Source organism: Schizosaccharomyces octosporus, assembly GCF_000150505.1.
Source record: "Schizosaccharomyces octosporus yFS286 unplaced genomic scaffold supercont6.1, whole genome shotgun sequence".
NCBI classification, from domain to species: domain Eukaryota; kingdom Fungi; phylum Ascomycota; class Schizosaccharomycetes; order Schizosaccharomycetales; family Schizosaccharomycetaceae; genus Schizosaccharomyces; species Schizosaccharomyces octosporus.
This window is the reverse complement of record NW_013185619.1, coordinates 581,481-607,201: the sequence shown is the minus strand read 5'-3', so window position 1 is coordinate 607,201 and position 25,721 is coordinate 581,481. Positions and strand designations below refer to the sequence as shown.

Sequence of the window (25,721 nt, the reverse complement as noted above, 5' to 3'; positions counted from 1 at the left end):
TGTTCAAGTTTAGTTTTCTTGTTTGTTTACATTTGCAAGATTTCAATTTTGTCTGACGTAAAAGTTTTCATGTCATAATTACAGTCTAAAAGACATCTCACGATTGAAGAATGAAATTCAAATGCTACGCTTGCTTTTTCAATTCACTTTTTCCCACATTCCTACCGTAAAAAAACATACCACTATTTTCACTTCATTCGATTCAAAAACAATTCCATCTCACATCAAACCCATTCTCTCTTGACGATTTAATCTATTCTTCTCCTTTTCCTAGGTCGTTACGTTTGTCTCACCTCATACTCTGTTTTTTCTTTCCTCCTTTCGACGGGTACATTTTCTGCGTATTTGTTTACTATCATACATTATAAACCATCTGTTATAATTCAATTAGCCATTTCACTTGCTGGTGATACCAATCCTTTACCACTCTGCAACGCTCTACCTTAAGTTTCTTGTTTGGTTTTCTTGGGACAAAATCACACTTGACCTTTACCAATCTTCACCACTTTATTTTGGCAATTCCACGACCTATTTCCGGGTGTCCTTGATTTGTCGTGTTTTTAACGTTTTAGCGTCTTTTGCTAAATTTAACGGGTTTTAAAAAATGAGAGCCTGGCTTCAATCCAAGTATGTACATGTTGGCTCTTCCTTTTTTTCTTTCTTTTTCCTTGAGCTGTTTTCCCTTGTAATGAAAGATATGAGGAATCAAAATTCTTAGAAACATACGTTTTATTTTCCACGGTTCTTACAACTTCTCCTTGTCCGTTTTCCATTTTTCCAACCCGAGTGTTTTCTTTCGATGCCCTATAAGCGATGTTTCTAATTTTGTATTCTCTTGTGTTTCTTTACCTTTGATATTGGTTTTCCAAACTTGCTAACCCCGTTCTAGTATATCATATCTAACAGGTACTGCTGAACCTGTCTACGGCGCCGAAGCAATTCAGCCCGTCACCGCTACTGTACAAGGTGTCAATCCCTACCATACCTTGACCGAGGATGATAGCCGGTGGTCCACTCCTTCCAATAGTCATGTGGAAACCCAAATCTTTTATATCCGTCCTCGTAACAGCAATCTTATGTGCTTTGTTCAATTGATTCATTCTAACTTGGGGTATAAATTTTTCCTTCATAAGAGTGCGATTATACTAACCTTTGCTTTCCTTTAGTTCTTGGACTACTACGGCCCAATCTACATGTCGGATATTTGACTTGGATAATCCCGAAAATGATTTATGGACTTCCACGAATTTGGACCAATTCAGTTTCGAAAACAACCGTACCTGCTTCAGAGCAGCTAATATTTCCATCGATCTTGAAGGAGACTCTACCTATAGAATTCGTTCATCCGTAAATATGGACTCTATTATCGATATCGTCGTTCATCAAGAAAGTCCTCCTTTCAAGATTGGGGAAACCGGTACTAGTAACTATGGTACTGACCCCACCAAGCCTTGGGCTAGCATGAAGCACGTTTTCTGGCCCCGTATCCGTGTTGAAGGTAACATTGTAGCCAGAGGAAATGTTGTTGATGTCAGCGGTACTGGTTTATTTATTCATGCTTTACAAAACGGAAAGCCTCAGCATTTGGCTTCCTCTTGGGAATTTGCTCTCTTACAAAACCCAAGATACACTGGCGTTATGATGCAGTTCAAAACTCCTCCAAGCTACGGATCTACAATCGTCAACGTTGGCGGTCTCGTAACCAAGGATAAAGTCGTGGCCGTAACTGTTGACAATACGATTGAACATGTCGATGTGAAGACTGATCCTGAAACAGAATGGCCCGAGCCTACTCGTATTGCTTACGACTGGGTGGGTAAGGATGCTGAAACTTATCAAAAACCAGTGCATTTATCAGTTGATGCTACCTTGGGCAGACGTTTACAGCGTATTAATGTTCTTTCCGAAATTCCCACCTGGCTTCGCGGTTTTGTTCATAATGTGTCTGGTACAAAGCCTTTCATTTATCAGTACTTTACCCCAGTTACTTTCAAATTGAATATTGATGGCGAGGAGATTGAAGAAGAAGCTACCCTGTTTAATGAAACCACATTTATTTCCTAAATTTCTGAATGTGATACTTTAAAAAAAATTTAATATGTTTTTTCTTCGTTTACTATTCTGGTGCATTATGGGTCAAATCGAGAAGTCTTGTCCAAAACAACCGTTTACTTTATATTGTTTTTACAAAGTTCCGGATGTTTTTTTTGTTACCATTAAAAGCATTCGGCTTGGTGTGCATACTTCCTTCGCTCGTTTATATTTACGATAGGATCATGTTTCTGCATATTTCATATATTCCAAATTTTCCTTGAAATGACTGTTAGTTTGGATCAAGTAAACTACATGCATATTCTCGACGAGATTTTCGTTGGATAAAAAATAAAACCTTTGGTTTCTGAATTATAATTTAATAAGTCTGCTACGTTGGATTGCTATGTTTGACAACTTTTCTCAGAATTGAAACGAATCAATGTATTAATAGTGTATTGTCTTAAAGTGATTTTGTTTGTCCATTGGTTTCTTCGTTCATAATTTTATTAATTTAGCAAAAAGTATTGAAGATTTCGGCTTGTTGCATGTAATAAGATTGATGCGTATGTCGGATGCAAAAGACGCTAGGATTAACAACTGAACGAATTTGCTCATGCTTTTGTATGTTTATTGAGATTGGTTTATTGGGAACGTGGTAAAGAAGTTGAACAGAAATCTTTACATCAGCATACTTTTTTCTGCTTCTTTTTATTCGATATTATACATGAGTTTACTATTTGCTTCATTTCACATCCAGTGCATCACTAACTCGTCTTTTTACTCAAAGTCGTTCGGAGTCATTATATTCATCATTGATAAATTACTTAAGTTTTGGAAACATATACCTTCTATACTATACTCTGCTGAAACCCTTTAGGCTTCCACATACGAAGTAATCAAAGCAAACAGTATGCCAAATCGGAAAAATACAACTAAAAAATTTGAGCTAACAGAGTATTACTAAGTGTACAAAATATTTATATATCATAGGAAAAATCTCTTGAAATGAATAAAAAGTGACTCAAGCAAAAGCTGGAATTACGCTTTCCTACGACGCTTTTACCGTATCCATTTATGAATGTAAAAATACAATCGTGAGGTAAAAAGATGATATAAAGAGAAACGTCTTATTTATAAAATTTCCTTTGGTATTTTTCACGAAGTTCACCTGCAACTATATGATCATTATTTGGAGAAAAGCGTGCATTTCATTCTTTCCATGTTAAGACTTCGTTTTCAAATCAAGGGACACGACATCCATTCAGTTAATATCAAGAGCTCTTCCTCGAATTTTTTTTAAGTAAAAAAAGGGTGTCAATTCCTCTAAAATTGATGATTTATCATTGCACGATATACATGGCCTTCATCACAGTAAATCCGTAACAATGAAAGAAGTAAACTCTTTTCAACTTTTAAGAGAATATCAGCGAGATATCTTTGATGTTGCGAAGCAGCAAAATACTTTACTAGTCATGGCAACTGGAGCCGGTAAAACATTGCTAGCCGTGAAGTTAATTAAAGAGAAACAAGAAAAGCAATTGCTAGAAGGAAATAAACAACAAAAGCGTTTATCAGTATTTCTTGTTAATACGGTTCCATTGGTCATACAACAAGCTGATTATTTGAAATCACAGCTTCCGTTTCGCATAGGTATGTTATACGGGGAGATTTCTCTAAAAATGTGCGAAGAAATTTTTTACGATGTAAAGATGAATTATGAAGTAATTGTCATTACGGCCGATTTGTTCTATCTTTGCTTGGCGCGAGGCTTCCTCTCAATTCTTGATTTTGACATTCTCGTATTTGATGAATGCCATCATGCTATAAAAAATCATGCATATGCTCGTATTTTGATTGACTTCTACCATGTTGCCAAAGCGACAACGATACTCGAAAAGAGTCTTCCGAGCATATTTGGTATGACAGCTTCACCGTACACCGGGAAAGCACGAAATCCTTTGAAAAGAATTTTTGAGTGGGAGGAATTATTTGATGCCAAAGCTTACGTTGTGTCAAATAATCGTCTTTCTCAGCATATCCCTATGACAAAAGAATTTGTTGTCACTTACAAAAATCTAGAAATCGATGCATCAAAAAACCCAATCATATGCATGTGTGAAACAGTTTTTTCAGGCTGTAAGTATGTGATGAGGGCGTGTAAAGCTGCCCAAAGTGAGATTATGGAATTAGGTGTTTGGTTTGGTGAACAGATTTGGCAGTTTCTAGTTGAAGAACTACTAAGAAAACAATCAAGAAAGAATTTTGATGGAAAGCTATCGATTGAGGACAATACATGCATCAATAGTTTTATATCTCAAGTGGAGGCATGGTCGCAAGAGCAATTAAAACTGTTTTCTGGGTTGAGAGCTCCCAAGCTAGATGGAAATGACACGAGCACTAAAGTATTGACACTCCTGGAATTTCTTGAGAACTTTTATAAAGATAATGATACATACAGAACAATGATTTTCGTTGAACGAAAAGTGACGGCTTATTCTCTTACAAGATTCTTACGAAAATTGAAAAATGATACCGGAAGACTGAAGAATATTCGTCCTTTTCCATTTATTGGACATGGAGATTCGGATATAGCATCATTATCTATGCATTTTCGTGAGCAAAGAAGGAACATTCATAACTTCAAGCGAGGTGTCTACAATATCCTCATTGCTACGTCCATAGCAGAAGAAGGAATAGACATTCCGACATGTAATCTTGTAGTTCGTTTCAATACTTGTCAAACTGTTACACAGTTTGTACAGTCGAAAGGCCGTGCAAGAGCCCATGATTCAAAGTTTATGCTTTTGGCAAACGATGCGGAATTAGCTCAGTATGAAAAGCTTCAAAACGAGGAGCGCATTTTGGCGACCGCACTGGAAAGCCTTGAATCCAATCGGGAGTTTGCTCACACTCGTGGCTGTAATATCAGAACACAGAATGATATTGTTAGCCATGGAATAGATGAAACTGGGGCTTTGCTAGTTGAGTTTTTGGCCATAGGACTTTTATATCAGTATTGTAATACATTGCCCGCTGACAGTATTACTTTTTATTATCCCAGATTCACTTGTATATCGGCAGGTCGATCGTTCATATATACGGTTGATCTTCCAATTATCTGCAACATGCCTACTATACAAGGTTCTCCATCTGCCAATTCAAAGAAAGCGAAGCGTTCAGCTGCTTTCTTGATGTGTATGGAGCTTATAAACCGTGGATTAATTAACAAGCATTTACAGCCTCTTGATTACCGAAACAAATTAGCGCATATGGAAGAAAAAGAAGAAAAAGCTTTAAGAGATATCGAGCATGATGAAGTCTTTGAACGTAAAATCCCTCTTTGCTGGTTGAATAATTTCACACAATTCTTTGCATGTAAGCTGTTTCCTGTATGTAGCGGCAAAACATTCCAACCTTTGCTGTTTATTCAGTCGCAGCGAATACCACAATTTAGTAATATGCGACTTCGCTCTAATTTTCATGAAGTTACTGTTAAATCAGAAGTACTAGATATTCCTTATACCATGGATGATGAACTGAAGTCAGAACTGGAGTACTCTACCAAACGACTTCTGGAACTGGGTTTGGCTTCTTCACTTAAGGCTAATGATTCCAATCGATCATATTGGATAGCCCCTTTAAATACAGAGTGTGTAAATAATCTTACACTGAACGACCTTATTGCCTGGCCAGCGGTTCGTAGTCTTTCTATAGAAGCTCAAGAAGTCAAAGACGTTACTATGCTAAAATCAAATTTATTGTTGATGCGCGATCCGGAAAATATCTTCGAGTTGTACTCGTTTGAATCACTCAGTCAACAGAATCAACAGGAATTTAGCACTGTTTGCAAAAGAATGCCTTCTCAATTAAACTACTCACTAAATAAAAAGCAATCCATGCATTCAAAAAAACCGAGTGCAACTTTACGCTTAAATCGGATATATCTTACCGGGTTGTCAAAGTATTTGAAAGAGTCGTGCTTACTTCTTCCTTCTATACTATATTATATGGAATCCCTTTTTCTAACGTCTGAGTTTATGAGTGAACACGGTTTAAAGTGTTCATTGACTCACATAATGCAATCTTTAACGACTGAAAATGCTTCCATGGATGAAAATTACGATCGTTTGGAATTTTTGGGGGATTCATTTTTGAAAATTTATGCCTCTTTAACTGTTTTTTTAAAATACACCCATGATCAAGAATATCAATTGCACGTTCACCGCAAGCAAATTATCAGCAATTACAATTTGTATATGTGTGCTAAAAAAATCCAAATATCGCGTTTTGCATTATCTGAACCCATGGTAATTCGAAAGTGGTGTCCCTTTGGATATGTGAGAGAAAAGAAGGATGGAAAGAAGTATCCATTGTTTCAGTTGTTATCAAAAAAAAGGTTAGCAGATTTGGTTGAATCCACTATCGGTGCTTGCCTCTTGGATGGAGGCGTTGATTCAGGACTTGAGTATTGTAGGTATTTAGGCCTTGGATCATTAGAAGTGAAGAACTGGTCTGACTGGGATAACTTTTTTAACATTGAATTTTACGTGAGCTTAAATTCGTCTAAAGTTTTCCCGTATCAAAAACTTATAGAAGGTGTTATTCCCTACACTTTTAAAAACCATGCACTTTTACGTTTAGCCTTTATACATCCAACAATGCTATCTTCAGAAGAGCTATCTGGATCATATCAACAACTGGAGTTTCTTGGTGATGCAGTTCTAGAGTATTTGGTTGTTCACTACCTCTTTTATAGATATCCAGAGTTATCCGCCGGCGAATTAACGAATTATAAGTCCTTCTTTGTATGTAATCATAGTCTTGCATACGTAGCTTTCACACTTGGCTTGCATAAGTATCTTGAATATGACAATTCCGAAATGTTTAGGTTAATATATGAGTACAAGGATATGATCGAAGAAGCAAAAATGAACAACGTGCCCTATTTTTGGCTTCAAATTGATCCTCCGAAGTTCATAGCTGACATTTTTGAATCACTTATATGCGCCATCTATTTGGACTCTAACTTTTCGTTTGAAAGCCTTAAATTTATACTACCGTTATTGGTTGACGTGCTCGGCGATCCCTTAAATTTACAAAAGGAAAATCTGGTTTTGGCTAAAATTCATAAACTTCTCAGCTCTCAAGGATGTTCAAACTACAAGGTTATACAGGAGGAAGAACAGGAGGCAAGAGAAGATGAAAATTTCAATTTGAAACGAGAGAGCTATATATTTTACAGCGTTTCATTTGTTCGGCACGATAGAGTTGTATGCGTAGGTACCTCTCGAAAACGAAATAGTGCGAAAATAAGTATGAAAAATAAACTAAAAGGATTACTCGATAAAAACTCAAATTTACTGTTATACTCTTGTGATTGTGCTTTTAAAGCGACGAACTGTGTAAATAGTGAACCTGATGAATCAGAAGAAGGTGATGTTTGTTGAAAGGTCCTTTAGGAAATTTCACCGATGTTCCACTTATTTCTTTTGATTCTTTCCCTTGTAGTTCCGGAGCGCATCTAGTTGAGTTTCAAGAATGCGTACTTTGTCATGGTATTCAGCTAATTCATTGTTTAAGTCATCACGAACAACTGCAAGTTTCTCTTCTCTCTCCTTAAAAGTATTCTCAAGTTCTACAGACTTTTCTTCAACTTTCTTCTGAATGCGTGCTTTTTCCTCATTCAATCGTTCGTAATGTGCTTTCTTAAGCTTTGGTATGCCATTTTTTCTATTTATTAGTTGCTCCTGACGGTAGCGTTCATAAATTACTTTTTCTGTCGATTGTATTAATTCGAGCATGTGATTGTTTATAATTAGGTTCTTCAGTTTTGAGAAGTCGCAATGATCCTCATTTTCGATTTCTGACGTTCCCCAAGGATATTTACGACCGATTTTACCTTCATTCTCGTCATTAACAGCCTCCTTGCTTGCAACAATCGCAAATGGACAAGCTTGAGAAAGATCTTTCGCGATTTCGTCAGCTGAGTAGATGGCAGATGGGAAGAATAAAGTGATGTTTTGAGCTTGTAAGATCTTGTTTATCTTTCCTTTAAGGCTGTCCAATTCCGGTTTGGTTAAGGAATCGGCCTTGGCGATAACCGGAATAACGTTTACGTGCTTCGATAACTTATTCATCGCCACGACATCTAAGGGTAGCATGCCATAAGGAACTGGTTTAATGAAATATAGACAAAGGTGTACTCGGCTATCCTTTCTCTGTAATCTCAATGATTGCTGGTCATGTAGTAAATATTTCTCATGCTGGTCATCAAGGTAATCAGTTATTACATCCCAGCAATCCTTGTTGTTTATAAAATCACCAAAGCCTACGGTATCGAGTACTGTCAGATTAAGTCGGAAGTCATCTTCTTTGATAATAGCTTTCGTCTTCTCTATATGGACTTCCTTTTGCTTGTGTACTTTACTAAAGTTATCGACCGACTTGGGTGACTTAACTAAGCTAGAAAACAAGTTATTGCAGAAAGTGGTTTTGCCGGTTCCCGAGCTACCACAAAGCATGACTGTGAAATAACATTCTTCTTTTTTTATAAATGTTTCCCTAATGTTTATGATAAATTATTATAATGATCTTTTGATTATAGGTTAATCTTACCTGTCTGTTGGTAAACTTGATTGATTGAAAAGCAACTGAGGTTTTTCTACAAGCGGCATTTTATTTCAATAATCGATCAGTGAACGTATTAATAATGATTGTTGTGTCAATTCAGTTTTAGTTGATGATTGCTGGCAATTGCTAAGTTTAGTTCTGTGTAAAGAGAAAATATGAAGCACATATGTAAACAAACAAATAGGGGTCTCATTCTGTGACTCTGGTAAACAAAATGATGTATGTCCCCAGATCAAAGAAAAACAAATACAAAGGAATGACAACGCCAAACATCTAATTTTGAACATGATACTTGGTAATTTAAAAGAAAGTAATGTATCTGATTACAACTTCATGTCTTCATAACCGAAGAACTTTTGTAACTATAAACTATTATAAATCACTCTCTCTTCCAATAGTTATTTGCAATTAATCAAAATAAATCACGATTTATTATGAAATGCTCAATAAAGCCCATTAGTCCACTAGTCATAGCATATTATATACAAATCATTAATAAACTTTAAAAGTTTCATTTTTTTGAAGAGGAGACTGTGTCCAAAAAATTATTAACGCCAAAAGGATCAACGTCCTTTTCAAAAACGACAGGTCCAGAAGCATTCTATACAAGTTAGCAAACAAAATATCACCCGAAAACATGTACTATCACATACCTGTGACGCTTCATCTGCTCCTTTAAACATTTTGGGAACTGACCCTAGCACATCATAGCGATTTTCAGAACTTATCCGTTCTAATTCCGCAGAAGCATCAACATGCCGACCCAAAGTAGCACCTGGTCTATAAAGGGTGGATGCGGGAGCAGCCCTCCAAGGTTTGTCATATATGTTATAAGAGTCCTCATCTTGAAATACAGAGCCTAAGCCTGAAGCCTGGTTGAATAATCTACTGTCGACCATTGTTTCACTTGACATGGAAGGTTTTGATAAACCGAGGGCTACTCTCTCAGACACATCTCGAGGACGATCCGCACCACTAAGCTGTGCTCTCTTTTCAGCACCCATTCTATTAAGTCGAAGCTCTTTCTCGTATTGGCGTCTTCTTTCACGACGAATTTCTTCACGTCTACGGAGTCCTTCGTCTTCTTCCTCGTTTCCATCAACATCCACGTCACTATTTACCGGGGATTCAGATCGGGATCTTTTATCATTAACGTCGCTAGGTGAACGATCGACGGATTGGCGATTTGAAACGTGGCCTGTTCTTTCTTCTCTAGCCTTCTGCGCAAGCATAAATAGTCGCTGTTCTTTCTCTTGCTTCTCTTTCTCTGCCACCTTCTGACGCATTATAGCTCGATAACGTACTTCCTCACGAGCTTGACGTTCTGCTGTAAACAATGCTTCAGAAAACTTTGCGAAACCGTCGCTTATCTCTACATCATTTAAGCCACGTCCATCAGCAGCCAAGCGCTTATCCAAAGGAATAGTATATCCTTTGGGATTTTTCCAATTTGAAATACTAGGAGGGATTTGCCAATCCTGCTGCTCCTTCGCGGTCACTTTACGAGGGGGAGAGTGTAACACCGGCACGGGAGGAGAAGGAGGACCGCGAGGTACTTTTTTATGACGAAATTTTGGTGGTTCCATAGGATCCTGTTCTTCTGTCACGAGTTTAATGATCCTTTGCTTGCTAGGGGCTTGGCCCATCTGGTTACTTGGTGTATAACGGATATATACCGGATCGTCCGGTTTCTGTACGAGAGCACTTTTAGGTTGCGACTGCGATATTTTTCCATTAACGATCTTTTCCAAAGCAGCCTTTGTCTTATTTGCAACAAGCTGCTTTTGTTCTTCAGGTGGCTTCTCGACTGAGATTTCGCCAACACCAATGCGAGCTCTTAAGGGTATTAAGTCTTGGAAACTAGATTGTACAAGCTCACCATGCTCATGGCCTTGTCGCGCAATAGCACCATAATCGACACCACCCGAGGAATTAACCTGAAGGGCAAGTGAATTTCCTGAACTTGTATTCTGTATGCAAAATTAGCGGATGATCTCGATGAATATTTCTCAGACTACATACCGCCCTCTTTTTTCCCATATCTAATGGATATTGTGCTATGTTAATTTCTGGATATCTAATTCCTATGTTAGTTTCTTGATTTTCTCATTCCAGACATACGCTCCACCGTCGGCAAAATCTTCTAGAGATGTTGGAACCCATCCTTTTCTGTGTAGATAAGGAGGGATCGATTTATGAATAACCTCTTGGCTTTCCTTTTTTGGAGATTCATCGAAAACATATGAATTTTCCTCTTCTTCATCAGACTCAGGATTAGGTAAGATCCTAAATATGTTAACAAATGCATTAAATGTATAAAAACTATTTACCTTGCCAATTCACTCGATAACAGTGACATTTTGCTCAGATTTACCAATCTCGTAGTTGTTGGTGGATATAGGCTCTGGTAAGAAATGCGTCGCGTCTTGAACGTCGACCTGCCAATCCATCAGGAAGTCAATTAAGATCCTACTAGTGTAAGGAATTTCAAAAAATATCTTTAAGTAATGGAAATTTGAGACATTACTCTAGATTCCTTCAAAATTTCGCATGTAAATAAATAATTTGTATAATAAACTCGTCCTAAACTTCACTAACAGTCGTTGCGGAGTTCGTTATAGTCCGCAAACCCCTGTAGAGCGTTGTAGTGCACACCCAATGCGAATATTACGTTGCCTTTGGGTACCCTGAAGGCCAGCGGGTTCTCTTCGATCGGTAAAAATGTGACCAGAGCCATTTCTCCCGTAGGCAATTCGTAACGAAGTAGCCCTATCTGTTATTTTATGAAAAGATTTAATTGAAAACGGAGAACTGTGGACGTTCTCATGGTACGTTGCTTCTGTTGCAATGACTAAATGTTTACTAACGAGTAAATAAAAACAGGCCAATGGTGAAACTGAATGGAAATTACAGGAGGCTCCTCTTGTCGATATTGATGCAAAGACAATTGGATCTGTCTCTAGTTTGAGACGGCATTCTCAGATAGGTATGATTACTCTTGCTAATATGGGTCGACTAACAGCAACAGAAGAAGAAACAGTAAAGGAGGAATTAGAACTTGCTCTTCCTGATTATGAGGGTGTTGCATTTGGAGGATATTCTTGGGAAATAGAAAACTGGCATGAACTTGATAGTCGTGCTTCAAGTAGTATATTTGAAGTCAGTGGACGTCAATTTAGAATAGTCTACTTCCCACAAGGTATTTTACCGTCTTCTGGATATGCGTCTCTCTTCTTAGAGTACATACCTTCAAAAATCGATAAGGAAAGTCAAGATTACGGTGTATGTTGTCAGTTCGCTCTCATTATTTCGAATGTCAAAAATCCTTCCTTACGCGTCGCAAGTTCTGCCCATTGTCGCTACTCTCCAGAAATTCAGGATTGGGGATTTACCCAGTTTGCCGAAACAAAACGTCTTCTCTCACGTAATTCTCCTGTTGCGCCTCCTATCGTTGAAGACGGGGCTTTACGCATAAATGCATTTGTTCGAATCCTTGATGATCCCACTGGGGTGCTATGGCACTCCTTCAATAATTATGATTCCAAGTCTAAGACGGGATATGTCGGGTTGAAAAATCAGGGTGCTACTTGCTATATGAATTCTTTATTGCAGTCTTTGTACATCATTGGAACTTTCCGTAAAATTGTTTATCAAGTTCCCACAGAAAAGGATGAATCCAAAAATGGTATTGCATATGCTCTCCAACGCTGTTTTTACAATCTTCAATTTATGAATGAACCTGTACCTACCACTGATTTGACGAAATCTTTTGGATGGGATTCTTTAGATTCTTTTATGCAACACGATGTTCAAGAATTTAACCGAGTTCTACAGGACAATTTGGAGAGAAGCATGGAAGGTACCATGGAAAACGCGCTGAAAAATCTTTTCTGTGGAAAAATGAAAAGTTACGTTGCTTGTATGAATGTAAATTATGAATCTGCCCGCACTGAAGAGTTTTGGGATATTCAGCTAAACGTAAAAGGAATGAAGAATCTGGAGGCTTCGTTCCGAGACTATATCCAGGTCGAAACTTTGGAAGGTGATAATTGTTATTACGCAGATACGTACGGCTTCCAAGAAGCAAAGAAAGGTGTTATTTTTGAATCGTTTCCTCCCATCTTACATCTTCAACTAAAACGGTTTGAATATGACTTTGAAAGAGATACGATGATAAAAATTAATGATCGTTATGAGTTTCCACTTGAATTTAATGCGAAAGCCTTCCTAAGTCCCGAGGCTGATCAAGATCAAAATTGCGAATATGTCTTGCATGGAGTTCTCGTTCATTCTGGTGATCTTGATAATGGTCATTATTATGCACTTCTTAAGCCCCAGAAAGAGGAAAAGTGGTATAAATTTGATGACACCAGAGTAACACCTGCTACTCTGAAGGAAGTTTTGGAAGAAAACTATGGTGGAGACTATTTCGTACATCCTCCTTTTCGACCTGCCGTTAAACTAAAGAGATTTATGAGTGCTTACATGCTTTTGTACTTGCGAAAGGATAAGATTGATGAGTTAATAGCTCCAGTTCACAAGGATGTAATTCCTAACCACCTTAAAGAAGTACTTGATGAAAATATACGCTTCGTAGATCAACAACGAAAGGAAAGATTAGAAAGCCATCTCTATACAAGAGTTGAAGTTATCACTCCTGATTATTTCGCTAATCATCATGAATTTGATCTTGCAAAATTTGGCAATCCCGTAGATGAAGATTCTATGCTTCATATCAGAATAAAGAAAGAACTAAACGTTTCGAATTTATTACCAATGGTATCTGAAAGAGTTGGCATTCCTGCGAGTCGCTTACGCCTTTGGTATATAGTACGTCGGCAAAATTATACCTTACGAGTGGAAGAACCTGTGAATGAGCTAAATCTTTCCATTGAAGAGGCTAAGGGAAAGTGGAATCCGCAAGGTGATATCCTCCGTTTATATTTGGAGATATTACCTGAGAATCAAACCAATTATCCTCTTGTTAATGTTTCTTTTGATTCTCCTAATATTTTTTTATTTATAAAATATTACGACAGAAAAAATCAAGAAATTATTGGTTGCGGAACCCTTATTGTTTTAAAAAGTGATAAGCTTGAATCTATTTGCCCAGAATTATGTGAACGTGTTGGTTTGCCGAAAGATACCTTATTACATATGTATGAGGAGGTTAAGCCAGGTTATATTGAATACTTAAGATTAAATAAAACATTTGCCGAAGGCGAACTTGGCACTGGTGATATTATTTGTTTTGAAACTAGAAATCCAGAAGATAACGATCAAGCAAACAATAAATTCGCTACAGCCGCCAAGCTGTATGATTTCATGGCAAATCGAGTGGTCATAACTTTTCGACCAAGGTTTATTGATCAAGAAAGCATTCTCGAATTTGAACTTGTACTTGACCGCCGCATAAAACTGGTTAAGCTTTGTGAAGAATTAGCAGAAAAGCTAAATACATATGCTGATCATATTCGACTTACAACTTGCAGTCCTCTTGCATACGCCGCTAACATGGTTGTTCCGAACAATCCAAATATTACTCTCTACGAAATAATGCACGCTTCTGAAGAAGATACTGTATCAAATATACTATTTTACGAAATTATGAACGTAAGTCTTTCTGATTTGGATAAGAAGCGACTTTTGCGTGTTACATGGCTTTTCGAAGGTCTTGCAAACGCAGAGTTAATTGATGTTTACATTAATAAAATCGGAAACGTCTCTGACATATTTAACGCTATTTCTCAAAAATATCCGGAACTAGAGGTACCTAACCACAAGGTACGCTTTTATGAAATTTTGGAACACAAATGGTATCGAGACATAAATATGCGAACAATGTTAAGATCGTTGAATCCTTTCGCAAGGATTATTGGGGAAATAATACCTGAAGAAGAACTATGTCTACAAGAAAATGAACGAGTCATAGTTGTTTGCCATTTCCATAAAGATGTTGCTCGAATGCATAGTATTCCTTTCAAATTTGTGATTAAGCCTGGAGAAAAATTTGCTATTACTAGAGAACGGTTGCGTTTTCGAACTATGTACCCTGACAACATTTTTTCTGTGATTAAATTTGCTATAATTGATTTTGATAGAAATGCGGTTGTATATTTGAATGATGACGATGATGTTTTCGAACTTCTTGCAGGGTGTAACGGCACTCTGGCTATGGATAGAGCTAAAAAAGAAATTAGAAAGCCTACAATATTAGACCGAGCGATCCAAATGAAGGGTTAAAAAATGCAAATAATGCTTTTGTGTTTTATGCTGCTTATTTATTAACTCCCTATCGATTCCACTATCACTGTGTATGTGCCGACTACTTTAGCTACTAATGTTAATACCATCTGTCTCTTCCTATATAAAGAAATAAATAAAATTAATGAATTATTATCTAAAGAAAAGGAAGAAAAAGACATTTAAATTGAAAGGGGGGATCATTAACTAGAACATTAAGAAAATAATAGGCAGAATTGGGATGTTCCATTCACTGTATGCTTCATCTAATTTATAGCGGTGGTAGGGTCTTGTTTTTTAGGATGGCAAGGGATTCTTCAAGTGATGAAACTTTCGCAAGCAAAGCGTCGGCTCTAGCGTCACTATACGATTTTACCTCCTCCATTGCTTTATCATTAATTGTCTTGAGTCGTTCATTTTCAACTCGTAATCTGGCAACTTCCTTGCTTTGTTCGCTAGCAGAAGTAGAAGCATTCTGATATTGCTGTGTAATAAAATCCAAATCTTCTTTCTGCGTTTTATTAAGTTGAATAAGTTTATACTTCTGTTCATTGGATTCCACCAGTTGGCCACGAATTTCTTCTTCTGGAATATCTTGAATGTATTTAAAACCAAAATCCAATTCTTTCGATAAATGCGTAATTTGTTGTTTTAAATCAGCAATTTCTTTTAAACGTTCGGAATCGTTCTTCTTGCTAGTCTCCAACTTTTGACGTGATTTTTCAAGTTCAATTTTGAATTCTCGTATTTGTTCTCGATAATCCTGCAAAGTGTCTGTAAGTTTAGCTATTTGTTGTTCCAGTTCATCAGCATGTGTTTGCTTCATATTCTTTAGGTTGACAGCTTCGTGCAATTCATCTTCCACCATCCGTAATCTTCTCTGTAAATATTGGACAGCTGCACCTTGTAAATCATAATTTTGCCCGAATTCAGAGGCATCTGGTCCTTGCTGAGAAGTGAATGATTTAGTTGTTGGATTTGAAAAGGAACCGGCTACTTCCTGGGATTCTTTGGAAGGCGTTTGAGATACTTGAAAGGTGAAAGGATTGTCATCTGAATATTTTGAGACAGTTTCATTGACGCAAGAAGGGGAATCTTGAGAAGGTTTGGGTTCTGCAACAGCCAAATAAGCAAGATCTACTAAAGGCTGCAACGGCCAAGAATTGGGTGATGCGTCATTAGCAATCCATTCAGCTACTTTATCTGCATATTCATTTGTAACGTCGGTAAAGTGCGCCGTCTTTGCATCAGCATCAGCAATAACACCGCTATTCTGGGCACGATGTGAAAGCACATTCAGATCTGTAACTTGAGCGTTTTCTTCGGCAGAGGAATTAAGAGTAGCTAATACACCGACGATATTTACAAGAAAACTTGCATTGTAAGAAGATTGAAAGCTTCTGATGACATGTTCCACAGAATTGATATGAAGAAGTCGAAGAATTGGACAAGGAAAATAAGAAATTACGCTACTAACACCCATATAGGCATCCATATCGTAAAAAATTACAGCGCCAAAATGCATATCAGAATTAAAAAGACTAGCCGTAGACGAGGCATGCCTCGATGAGCAGACCCAGAATGAAACGTCGTTGTTCTTTTGAATATCTACGTCTGGTGACCAAGATTGCGTTGAAATAGATACTGATGATAACCAAGTCGTAAGTAAATTGCCAAGAACATCATTAGAAACAAAGCAAAAAATTGGAGTGTGAAGCTTCGGTGAAATGGATTCCAAAAACTTCTTTACGAAAAGAAATTTGGAAGAGGCATTGGCGTCGTCAGATATGTCTGGGGCACTGAGAAAATTATCCTCGTTCGGTTTAGCTGATGACGAGTGTGAGCTATCATGAATTTTCCTTTCGTAAAGTTTTGGGTGTTTTGCAATCTTGTGAGCTGACTGAAGAAATAAGCGAATCTTTTCTTGTATGCGCGCATCGCTTGGTCCTGAACAAAAATGATCGATGCAAAAAGCAAAGTATTGGACAAGGCGGTGCATCATTCTCTGCTGGATGGGGGACATATAAAGACCCACATCTAAAATGGAATAATTGGGTTTGGGAACTCCTGAAGAAGGCAGTGATAGCGAATCTGAGTTCGAAGACTTATTAGGGAATAGTTGCTGCGTTGATGGATAGTCACCGACATCTTGCGTCAAAAACTCATTTTCTGTTGCATCAAAATCATGATGGAGGAAATTTACCTCATGTTGTTTGAGCGGAGGTTGTTCAGTATCCAAAGGAGAATCCAAAGACTGATCTAGCTTGCGTTTATGACCAGTTCCCTTCAAAAGCCAAGCGTCTTCTAAAAATCCAGGACATTCCTCTTTGGAGATCCATTTTTTTGAATCATTGGATGGAATGTATATTTCGTATTTGGTATCACTTTCATTCACAATCGTGGAATCCGTAAGCTCCTGATACTCACTCATCACTTAAAACAGCCAGAATTTCTTAGTAGTGACTTTTCAATTCGCAAGCCCAGATTTACGATAGCACTTATTGTACGCTTACCCTTGAAAAGCACCTTCTATAGATCCAATCTATAGAACCTGCAAGCCCAATGTTGTATGGATGAAAAACGCGTACAAAAAATGTTTATTTAGCATTTACTGCATTTTACAGTAGTTCCTTATCACTGGTTTTCGTACTAAAACGTATTCGGTAATGTCTTTACGAAACAGTATCGCTGGCATAATGCCTTTTTTATATTTACTCAACCCATGAGTAATAGAGAAATGTCTATCCCATGCAGCATGAGCACAATTGTTATATAAATCGAAAATTGTTAGAATAAAAATTACAAAAAAAAGCTGAAGAGATCCACAGAACTGTCAACTCTTTGGTCTTTCTATAGTACATCTCAATCCGGCGTTATGTTGACTAAGGTATTTCCCTTTTATGCGTTAAGAAAGATAAGATGTATAAACTATCTGCAGTCTGCTTCTTTATACATTATATCGCAGTATATCAACATCGCTAAACCAAAAGATTGGAATAAGAAGAAAAACATTAAAACAAGTTTTGAGAAGACTTGAATAGTTTTTTAAGGTATTCAATATTTTTATTCGAATCATCTTGCCTATAGAAGCATGCTGGACATTCCTTGTACGATGTCAACAATACGACGATAAGTCCTAGCGTAACTTGCCAACTACCAAAAACCGAAGACAACAATTCAAACCTTTTTGTCTGTTTAAATCATCCAATTTCGATTTGAATTGACAAAATGGTATTCGCAGATTTAGGACGACGTTTAAATTCTGCCTTGGGGGATTTCTCCAAGGCTACATCCGTCAATGAAGAGGTAAGTAATGTCGTTGTCGATGGGTAGATAAGCTCGTAGGCCCTTGATCAGTTACTCTTTTATATATATGGTAAACAGTTGTCTTTTTTAGGAAGAATCCGTGTTTAATTTGAAACAGAATGTCATGATGTGTACTCCCCTTGTGAACTAGTCAAATATCGTTCGCAAGAACGTTTGATCTACATGCAGTCTGTTTAGTTTTATTACATCTCATGATTATATTCAACTGTTTCTGTATATCGATTGAGAGTTGGTCGCTACCTTTGTTCAGTTCTCCTTCACTTCTTCGTGCAATAGCTAATCAAGGTAGCTTGTTGATAATCTTCTGAAAAGTATTTGCACCGCTTTATTGGAAACAGATGTTAATGTTCGACTCGTTCAAACGTTAAGAAGCAATATAAAAAAGAAAATTAATGTCGCCAATCTTCCTCAAGGTATAAATGGAAAGCGAATTGTTCAAAAGACTGTCTTCGATGAGCTTTGTACTCTGGTTGATCCCCAAGTTCAAGCTTACACACCTAAAAAGGGGAAGCCTTCAGTAATCATGATGGTTGGTCTTCAAGGTAGCGGTAAGACCACTACATGTACCAAACTAGCCCTTCACTATCAAAGAAAAGGACTAAAGTCTTGCTTAGTTGCTGCAGATACATTTCGTGCAGGCGCTTTTGATCAATTAAAGCAGAATGCCATCAAAGCTCGTGTACCCTTTTACGGTAGCTACACCGAAATGGATCCTGTAGTTATCGCTCAGGAAGGTGTCGAAAAATTTAAAAAAGATCGCTTTGACGTTATCATCGTGGATACCTCTGGTAGACATCAACAAGAGAAAGAACTCTTCGCTGAAATGGTTGAAATATCCGAAGCTATTCAGCCAGATCAAACAGTCATGATTCTTGATGCTAGTATTGGCCAAGCTGCTGAATCCCAAGCAAAGGCTTTCAAAGAAAGCGCGAATTTTGGAGCTGTTATTATCACAAAGTTGGATGGCCACGCTAAGGGTGGTGGTGCTTTGTCTGCGGTGGCAGCAACCAACACTCCAATTGTTTTTATTGGTACTGGTGAGCATATTAATGACTTGGAGAAATTCTCCCCCCGATCTTTTATTTCCAAGCTTTTAGGAATGGGTGATTTGGAAGGTCTCATGGAACACGTCCAATCTTTAAATTTAGACAAAAAGAATATGGTTAAAAATCTTGAGCAAGGAAAGTTTACCGTTCGTGATTTTCGAGATCAACTTGGTAACATTATGAAACTCGGACCCTTAAGCAAAATGGCCAGTATGATTCCCGGTATGAGTAATATGATGCAAGGCATGAATGATGAAGATGGAGCTATACGTATGAAAAGAATGCTTTATATCGTTGATTCAATGACTGAACAAGAACTTGATTCTGATGGTCTTCTTTTTACACAGCAGCCCTCTCGTGTTTTTCGTGTAGCCAAGGGCAGTGGTACCAGTGTACTTGAGGTTGAAGAAACCATATCTCAGGTTCGTATATTTGCTCAAATGGCCAAAAACATGGGAGGAAAAGATGGCATATTGGGCAAGCTTGGTGGAAACCCAGCAGCAGCTCTCAAAAAAGATCCTCGCCAGATGGCAGCAATGCAAAAGCGCCTTCAGTCAATGGGCATGGGTGGAGGTGGCATGCCTGGTATGCCAGACTTCAACCCTGGTTCAATGAACTTTGGTGATATCTCTAAAATTGCAAGTTCGTTGATGGGAGGTGGAAGTGGTGGACCTGGAGGATTTGATCTTAAGGGCATGATGAATCAACTGCAAGGTGCGGCAAAGCCTCCTCGGAGACGTTAATTTTGTTTCTGTTGTATTTTAGTAATTTACTCTTTTGGCATATTTACTTGTTTATTTAAATGCATATCAATGGTAAATTTCATTCCTTTCTTTAGACATGAAAATATTTACAATATATTTCACACATAAAACATGAATTGGATTTTTTTTCGAAAAGTACTTTTATAGATAAACAATAACCCAAAAATTTAATTAAACAATAAATAACAGAGCGAACTTACTTGTAATCTAAGCTGTAAAACTTCTTAGATGGTTGTGTATTAATCCTCTTCCTGTTTAACGTTTATATCTTCATCACTATCAATTGTCATTGAGTGATCCTGACTTATTTTTTCATGATTAAAGTCATTGTTAGGAGCAGGTTCTTCTTCCTTCTCTTCAGTTTCTTTACATTCGTTCACCTCTTCTGGTTGTTCTTCATCTTCGTCGCTCTTTTCTTCCTGTTCTTCTCTTTCACGCGCCGCTTCCTCTTTATTTCTTAACATTGTATCAAACTTTGATAAGATATTCATGCTAGAGGAATCTAGCGTCAAGCCATACTATTTATTAGTAAACACGTCTTTGAACGCTAAAGCTTTACTTACGTTCTCGAATGTTTGTAATTTCCTAATCGATTTGCTGAAGTCCTCAGAAGGCAAAGTGTCAGGAATGTTTAGCTTCCCAAGCAAAGAAACTATAAGTTTTCGTTCCTTTCCTAATAGATGGTTAGTATTAGCATGACACTACCTACTTACCTTCGGATGCACGAGGCAAGCTTTCAAATATATTGTTCGCCAATTGTAAATGAATCTTTTGATTTGCCGTAGAGGATTCACTATTAACTTTCTTCTCAAAGAGTTTCTCATTATCCGTCCAGTCAAGCATTTGCAAAGCAATTTGGGAAGTTGACAATTGAAGATCATCTTCATCTATATCACGGTACACTTCTAGTAAATTCAATAGAGTATCGCAAAATACCTATAAAAATGTTAGAAAAAGAATTTTAGGGGTCACATACCTCTACAACTTTCCACTGATTTTCAGGTAATCCATATACATATACTGGAAAGAAGTAACCCAACACCTGACGCAAAGCATAGTTTTCAACGGTATTTGGTTCAAAATACTGAATTATTAAAGGTTTAAGGAACTATTCATAGTTAGTTTTGCAAAGAATGATGTTTTTACATACCACCTCGTCTCTATAATGAACAATCACCAAGAGCTTCGCGATTGCTTCAGCACTAAGGGTTTGCAATTCAGGTTCGTCAATATTAAAAAGACTTTCAAGAAGCAAGGACGAAAACTGCTCATCAAAAGCGGAAAAGCGCTCCTTGCCATGTTGAAGAAAGATATCAGTTAGGGTTCGAAGAGCGATTATTTTTAAATTGTCTGTTCCTTTTTCAAAACAGTGTAAATATAATGCAATATTTTCATAAGCCAAATCGCTATTTAGGAGACAAACTAAACTCAAACACTCCAGACCTTTTTCGCGAATCGGGAGGTCGTGCGACTTTACAGCAGGAATAATTAAAGACTTCAATAAATCGACGACATACAGGTTTTCATTTAGTGGAGAAGATATATTTTCGAATAAAGCTTGCACATAAGAAAGGCACCTAATTTCATTAAATGCCTCCTTATATTCTTCAGTTTCCTCATTAGCCCCATCTTCTTCCATGTTGGACGGTGATGGAGAAGAAGCAGTATCTTTTTCTTTTTCCTGAGATGATTGAGGCGGAGCCTCCTCAAGTGATTCCTTAGTAGGATCAAGATGCCCCTGTTCGAACATATCGGTAATAATTTCCACCAGTAGTGAGCAAAAATCGGTTTCGGTAGAACAGAGTTTTTTTAGTAATTCCACGTGAAGAGATATTAAATTTTCACTAAGCAACGAAGTGGAAAGACTATTAGTTAAACTTTTTAATAATTTACGTCTTCCGATTTCATCAGCCATATCTTGATTCAAAGCAATAAGCAGCAACTGTTCAATGATAAATGAAGCCTCCTCGTATGTAGATCTGTCTCGCAAAGCGACGTATTGTTTTTCAATAAAAAAAGTCAATTGACTTACTTCAGGTATTTTTTCTGCAAGTTCTCCAAAGTTTTTTTCAGCACAAACCTCACTAAAAGATCTGGCAAGAAGAGCAGACTCTGCCGTTAATTCTAACCAAAATTGATCCGGAAATTCAATTTCGGTGAGCGTTTCCAGACGAGTTGTAAAAAAACATTTTATTGCTAAATTAGCAACTTCTGAATTTTGGACGACATCCAAACGCTCTAACAATTCCAGCAAATTATTATCTGCGCTTTCAATCCACTGATAGGCAAGCATATTGGCGGCTGCCTGTTGAACACTATCGTCTCTATCATTCATACCCCATTTTAAAATACGAACTCGTTTTTTGATACTGAGATACCGAAAGTCACCAATTTTAGGAATGACTTTAGAGTAGACGCACTTTCGATTAGTGGCATCAACATCTCTGGCACGCTCAAGAATAAATGGTAAAGTAGCTTTACTTACTTCAATATTCAGTAAAACAGCTCTTCGAACATCAGGGCTGGGATCATTTTGTAATAAAAATAACAGCATGTTACGAACATCGTTTTCCTCCTCTTGTGTATCTTCTTGAAGACGAGAGAGTGCAATGACAGCCTCCAATCTGACAAATGCTTCTCTGTCTACTACACGGTCGAGTAATTTCTCACGAAGTATGCTATAGATGTCATCATCAATTTCTTTCACGGAATTGATGACTCTGGCTACAACCTGACAGCTACGAAATCTTACCGTTTTATCTTTCGCATCCAATCCTTTTAGCACATGTTTCAGAACTGGTTGAGCAATGTCAGTCTCAGGATCCTTCTGTTGAAGATAGTTAATGAACGTGACTATAAACCGAAGCACGCGATCAGCATTGGTATTTCCTTTTTTTATTGTTAAAACAATATTTATAGATTGAAAAATATCCTGTAAAAAGGTATCTTGCAGCCGTAAAGCGAACAATTTGTTGCACAACTTTCTGTGGCTTGAAACGGAATTTTGGCTGGATGCAATGACCTGTAAAGCAGACATCCTTAGTTTATAGATCCTCTAATTTAAATAATAGATATTGCTAATGTTATAGGTGCTGCTGAGCAGCCTGAGTATATGTTGGTGATTTTGAGGGTTGTATTACTTGGATTGTAAACATATGAACTGGGCAATCATCTAAGAGAGGTTATAAAGTTCGCCTACACCAGCAGAGGGACAAAAATACTAACAATTAATCTAATTGAAAAATAAAGAAAAAAGAAAAGATAATGAAACTAATTATGGTTAAATTTAGGCAATTATTAGGTGCAAAATTGCATCATATTCATTAGATGTGGAAAAGAAATAAGTTGTAGCATAATATGAATCATTATTAGTAATGCAAAAGGCCTAATCGTCTGGAGTTTCGATAGATATCTTTTTTAATTGTTCCGTAGTTGTTTGTACAGATGTATTTTTCGATATGTTCATTTTAGAGGCATTTTCAATCGCAATAGACTCAAGGATAAGCCACCTTTCTTTCCTTTCTTGTTCTTCCTTTTCCTTTCTATTTATGGCGACGGAGTATTCTGTATCAACTTCGTCGAACAAAGAGGAGTTTATATCCATAAACAGTTTCAAAACATTACAAACCATTGAATTGATAACCCTGTACACGTTAGATATAACTAATGAACGATAAATGAAACAACTTCAATCCTTCCTTACCTATTCCAATGGCTTTTCGATATTTCAAAGAGAGCGGGATATATAATAGGCAAAATGACGTCTACGTTTTCTTCGACCAAATGTACGAAATAATCGTTGTTGAAGAAATATAAAGCACGCTCGGCAACTTGAAAATTTTGGCTAGATATACAAGAAGCCAACTTTTGAAATAGCGGTATTTGTATTTTGAGAAATTCAGATGGCTCCATTACTTCAACAATATCTTCCAATTCATTCAGAAACAAAACTTCTTTCCCACTGTTGACCTTTGGCCAGTATCGAAGAAGACCAAGAATAACCTACGTATTGGTTAGTAAACATTTTGGTAATGTCATTCTCAGATGAACTTACCTCTTCGGTTACAGAGGAATCCTTTTCCACAAACTGCACGATACCATAAGCAATCTGTGGATAATAAAGGGCGAGAGACTTTGCCTTATGCATAGGGATCAAGACACGAGATAAGAAAACCTTGTGTTCTTCTTTCAATGGAAGTGCAAACCCATTGATAATGCTACCCAGGATTTCAAGGAGTTCAGCAATTCCGCTAAATTGCTCATTTTCGTAAATATACTGAAGGAATAGATTATTAATAGACCTTCGAATAAAAGCCCGCAACGAAAGAAACTTTCCGTAAATTCTATGAAGAATAGTTTTCAAGAAATCCCTTTCACGAGGATCTTCGCTGTCAAACAAAACAAGTAGTTTACGAATAAATTTTTGGTTGATATATACTTTTGCGATAGAAGTGTTCAGTGACGGCGACTCAAAAAACCTCAAAAAAAAGTCATAAACAAGGTGTAAATGAGGCCAAGCCACTTCTAACGCAGGTTCATCTTCTTCTAAATCAACTACTTCACCGAGGGGATTTGAAGGAGGTGGTAAAGGGCGAAAAACATTAACGGAGAACATATGTACAATGGAGGGATATAATGACTCATCTATTGCTTCTTTCCGAACAGAAACCAAATCTATCAAATCCTGTAGAGCCTCGCGCTTCACCTCCTTGCCATAAAGGTCGGTCGACGGATCATTAAAGTCGAATAAAACACAGCATTGTTCTAATTTTTCCAAGGCCAATGAATGCCATGCAGTGATAGGGACATCTAGAAAGTTAGTCAAATGAGGACCATAAGAAGCAAAGATAATCGCATTAGTTTCATTTTCTCTTTAAAAAAGAGAACGAAATAGTTTTAAGTATCTTTACGGTAAGCCATATATGAAACCGTATGTAAAACACCGATGAAACAACTACAATAAACAAAGCATACCTGAAAAAGAAGGAAGACGAACGAGCATTCGATTTTCAGATATGTGGTATAAAGAAGATCTTTGCTTTCGTACAGTTCGAACATTCTCTAGCAAAATTTCGTCTCTAGGAGTAGGAGTCGTATCAATCGGAACCTTTTTATTTGAGTGCTTTGGGACTGAAAGATAATCATTCTGAGCACCCATAACGTTGTTGGTAGATTCAACAGGTGATGACTATAATAATATGCGTGTTTATTAGCATGAATTCAAACGGTAAAAGCTAGGTCTACAAAAGACACCTAGCAAAAAATGGCGTACCTCTTTAGAAGAAGATTTTGAAGATTCGTTAGAAGAAGACTTTTTACTTTCTTTCTTTTTGCTAGACTTTTGCGAGTCCTGGGTTTTACCCCTTGAGAGCTAGAACATTCGTCAGCATAAATTGTCTAGTAAAACTACTTACCATTTTGCTTTTAATTCCCTTCATTTTCAATGGTATTAAGGAAAAATCGACGCTGTTTTCCTTGCAATTTGAAACTCAAGCTGAAATTTCGTGCTGAAAGAAGCCTCTAGGATACGATCCCAAAACAGGCTACTTATAGTGACAAAATCAATTTGTTCTTCCACGTAATTACTTCCTATTTCCTATGTTTTTGAAAGTCTATTTAGTTCTCCCTTAGTTGGTATTTACATGATGGAGGCCCGTAGTAACGAAGAATAAGAAGC

General features: G+C 37.2%; 9 protein-coding genes across 9 annotated transcripts; 4 read left to right on the top strand and 5 right to left on the bottom strand.

Moving 5' to 3' along the window:
- Positions 1 to 604: 604 nt before the first annotated feature.
- SOCG_02890 (Svf1 family protein Svf1) lies at positions 605 to 2,064 on the top strand (the record flags this gene model as incomplete). The annotated part of the gene is made up of 3 exons (XM_013161380.1): positions 605 to 627; positions 890 to 1,111; positions 1,167 to 2,064. 3 exons carry the CDS (start codon positions 605 to 607, stop codon positions 2,062 to 2,064), a joined length of 1,143 nt encoding a protein of 380 aa, XP_013016834.1.
- A 908-nt stretch (positions 2,065 to 2,972) lies between these two features.
- On the bottom strand, positions 2,973 to 8,859 carry SOCG_02888 (septin Spn6). The gene is made up of 2 exons (XM_013161378.1): positions 8,650 to 8,859; positions 2,973 to 8,595 (listed from the first exon to the last, which is right to left on the bottom strand). The coding sequence occupies exons 1-2, from the start codon at positions 8,706 to 8,708 to the stop codon at positions 7,515 to 7,517; spliced, it is 1,140 nt and encodes a 379-aa protein (XP_013016832.1). The 5' UTR covers positions 8,709 to 8,859; the 3' UTR covers positions 2,973 to 7,514.
- SOCG_02889 (uncharacterized protein) lies at positions 3,420 to 7,481 on the top strand (the record flags this gene model as incomplete). The annotated part of the gene is made up of 1 exon (XM_013161379.1): positions 3,420 to 7,481. The coding sequence occupies one exon, from the start codon at positions 3,420 to 3,422 to the stop codon at positions 7,479 to 7,481; it is 4,062 nt and encodes a 1,353-aa protein (XP_013016833.1).
- Positions 8,860 to 8,979: 120 nt separating the features above from the next.
- On the bottom strand, positions 8,980 to 11,143 carry SOCG_02887 (splicing factor Prp45). The gene is made up of 5 exons (XM_013161377.1): positions 10,995 to 11,143; positions 10,786 to 10,950; positions 10,687 to 10,741; positions 9,318 to 10,634; positions 8,980 to 9,265 (listed from the first exon to the last, which is right to left on the bottom strand). Exons 1-5 carry the CDS (start codon positions 11,021 to 11,023, stop codon positions 9,176 to 9,178), a joined length of 1,656 nt encoding a protein of 551 aa, XP_013016831.1. The 5' UTR covers positions 11,024 to 11,143; the 3' UTR covers positions 8,980 to 9,175.
- Positions 11,144 to 11,351: 208 nt separating this feature from the next.
- On the top strand, positions 11,352 to 15,024 carry SOCG_02886 (ubiquitin carboxy terminal hydrolase Ubp22). The gene is made up of 3 exons (XM_013161376.1): positions 11,352 to 11,492; positions 11,548 to 11,650; positions 11,693 to 15,024. Exons 1-3 carry the CDS (start codon positions 11,490 to 11,492, stop codon positions 14,905 to 14,907), a joined length of 3,321 nt encoding a protein of 1,106 aa, XP_013016830.1. The 5' UTR covers positions 11,352 to 11,489; the 3' UTR covers positions 14,908 to 15,024.
- Positions 15,025 to 15,040: 16 nt separating this feature from the next.
- Positions 15,041 to 17,433, bottom strand: SOCG_02885 (telomere maintenance protein Ccq1). The gene has a single exon (XM_013161375.1). It carries the CDS (start codon positions 17,336 to 17,338, stop codon positions 15,179 to 15,181), a length of 2,160 nt encoding a protein of 719 aa, XP_013016829.1. The 5' UTR covers positions 17,339 to 17,433; the 3' UTR covers positions 15,041 to 15,178.
- Positions 17,434 to 17,962: 529 nt separating this feature from the next.
- SOCG_02884 (signal recognition particle subunit Srp54) lies at positions 17,963 to 20,166 on the top strand. Its single transcript, XM_013161374.1, has 2 exons — positions 17,963 to 18,213; positions 18,524 to 20,166. Exons 1-2 carry the CDS (start codon positions 18,136 to 18,138, stop codon positions 20,021 to 20,023), a joined length of 1,578 nt encoding a protein of 525 aa, XP_013016828.1. The 5' UTR covers positions 17,963 to 18,135; the 3' UTR covers positions 20,024 to 20,166.
- On the bottom strand, positions 20,142 to 23,229 carry SOCG_02883 (condensin complex non-SMC subunit Cnd3). The gene is made up of 5 exons (XM_013161373.1): positions 21,195 to 23,229; positions 21,021 to 21,152; positions 20,758 to 20,980; positions 20,608 to 20,717; positions 20,142 to 20,562 (listed from the first exon to the last, which is right to left on the bottom strand). The coding sequence occupies exons 1-5, from the start codon at positions 23,079 to 23,081 to the stop codon at positions 20,284 to 20,286; spliced, it is 2,631 nt and encodes an 876-aa protein (XP_013016827.1). The 5' UTR covers positions 23,082 to 23,229; the 3' UTR covers positions 20,142 to 20,283.
- SOCG_02882 (protein phosphatase regulatory subunit Par1) lies at positions 23,173 to 25,645 on the bottom strand. Its single transcript, XM_013161372.1, has 6 exons — positions 25,459 to 25,645; positions 25,317 to 25,415; positions 25,019 to 25,232; positions 24,099 to 24,853; positions 23,748 to 24,046; positions 23,173 to 23,688 (listed from the first exon to the last, which is right to left on the bottom strand). Exons 1-6 carry the CDS (start codon positions 25,480 to 25,482, stop codon positions 23,430 to 23,432), a joined length of 1,650 nt encoding a protein of 549 aa, XP_013016826.1. The 5' UTR covers positions 25,483 to 25,645; the 3' UTR covers positions 23,173 to 23,429.
- Positions 25,646 to 25,721: the final 76 nt, after the last annotated feature.

What these genes read in the sequence shown, in the direction of transcription:
- SOCG_02888 (XM_013161378.1), bottom strand. Translation starts at nt 8,708, where the DNA reads ATGCCGCTTGTAGAAAAACCTCAGTTGCTTTTCAATCAATCAAGTTTA. An exon ending in TCAAGTTTACCAACAGACAG is followed by an intron (nt 8,596 to 8,649) that starts GTAAGATTAACC and finishes CATAAACATTAG; the next exon opens with GGAAACATTTATAAAAAAAG.
- SOCG_02887 (XM_013161377.1), bottom strand. Translation starts at nt 11,023, where the DNA reads ATGTCACTGTTATCGAGTGAATTGGCAAG. An exon ending in ATATGGGAAAAAAGAGGGCG is followed by an intron (nt 10,635 to 10,686) that starts GTATGTAGTCTG and finishes TTTTGCATACAG; the next exon opens with AATACAAGTTCAGGAAATTC. An exon ending in GAGCAGATGAAGCGTCACAG is followed by an intron (nt 9,266 to 9,317) that starts GTATGTGATAGT and finishes TAACTTGTATAG; the next exon opens with AATGCTTCTGGACCTGTCGT.
- SOCG_02886 (XM_013161376.1), top strand. An exon ending in GAGACGGCATTCTCAGATAG is followed by an intron (nt 11,651 to 11,692) that starts GTATGATTACTC and finishes TAACAGCAACAG; the next exon opens with AAGAAGAAACAGTAAAGGAG.
- SOCG_02885 (XM_013161375.1), bottom strand. Translation starts at nt 17,338, where the DNA reads ATGAGTGAGTATCAGGAGCTTACGGATTCCACGATTGTGAATGAAAGT.
- SOCG_02884 (XM_013161374.1), top strand. Translation starts at nt 18,136, where the DNA reads ATGGTATTCGCAGATTTAGGACGACGTTTAAATTCTGCCTTGGGGGAT. An exon ending in CTACATCCGTCAATGAAGAG is followed by an intron (nt 18,214 to 18,523) that starts GTAAGTAATGTC and finishes TAATCAAGGTAG; the next exon opens with CTTGTTGATAATCTTCTGAA.
- SOCG_02883 (XM_013161373.1), bottom strand. Translation starts at nt 23,081, where the DNA reads ATGTCTGCTTTACAGGTCATTGCATCCAGCCAAAATTCCGTTTCAAGC. An exon ending in ATCAGTGGAAAGTTGTAGAG is followed by an intron (nt 20,981 to 21,020) that starts GTATGTGACCCC and finishes ACATTTTTATAG; the next exon opens with GTATTTTGCGATACTCTATT. An exon ending in CTTGCCTCGTGCATCCGAAG is followed by an intron (nt 20,718 to 20,757) that starts GTAAGTAGGTAG and finishes ACCATCTATTAG; the next exon opens with GAAAGGAACGAAAACTTATA.
- SOCG_02882 (XM_013161372.1), bottom strand. Translation starts at nt 25,482, where the DNA reads ATGAAGGGAATTAAAAGCAAAATG. An exon ending in TCGTCTTCCTTCTTTTTCAG is followed by an intron (nt 24,854 to 25,018) that starts GTATGCTTTGTT and finishes CTAACTTTCTAG; the next exon opens with ATGTCCCTATCACTGCATGG. An exon ending in ATTCCTCTGTAACCGAAGAG is followed by an intron (nt 24,047 to 24,098) that starts GTAAGTTCATCT and finishes ACCAATACGTAG; the next exon opens with GTTATTCTTGGTCTTCTTCG.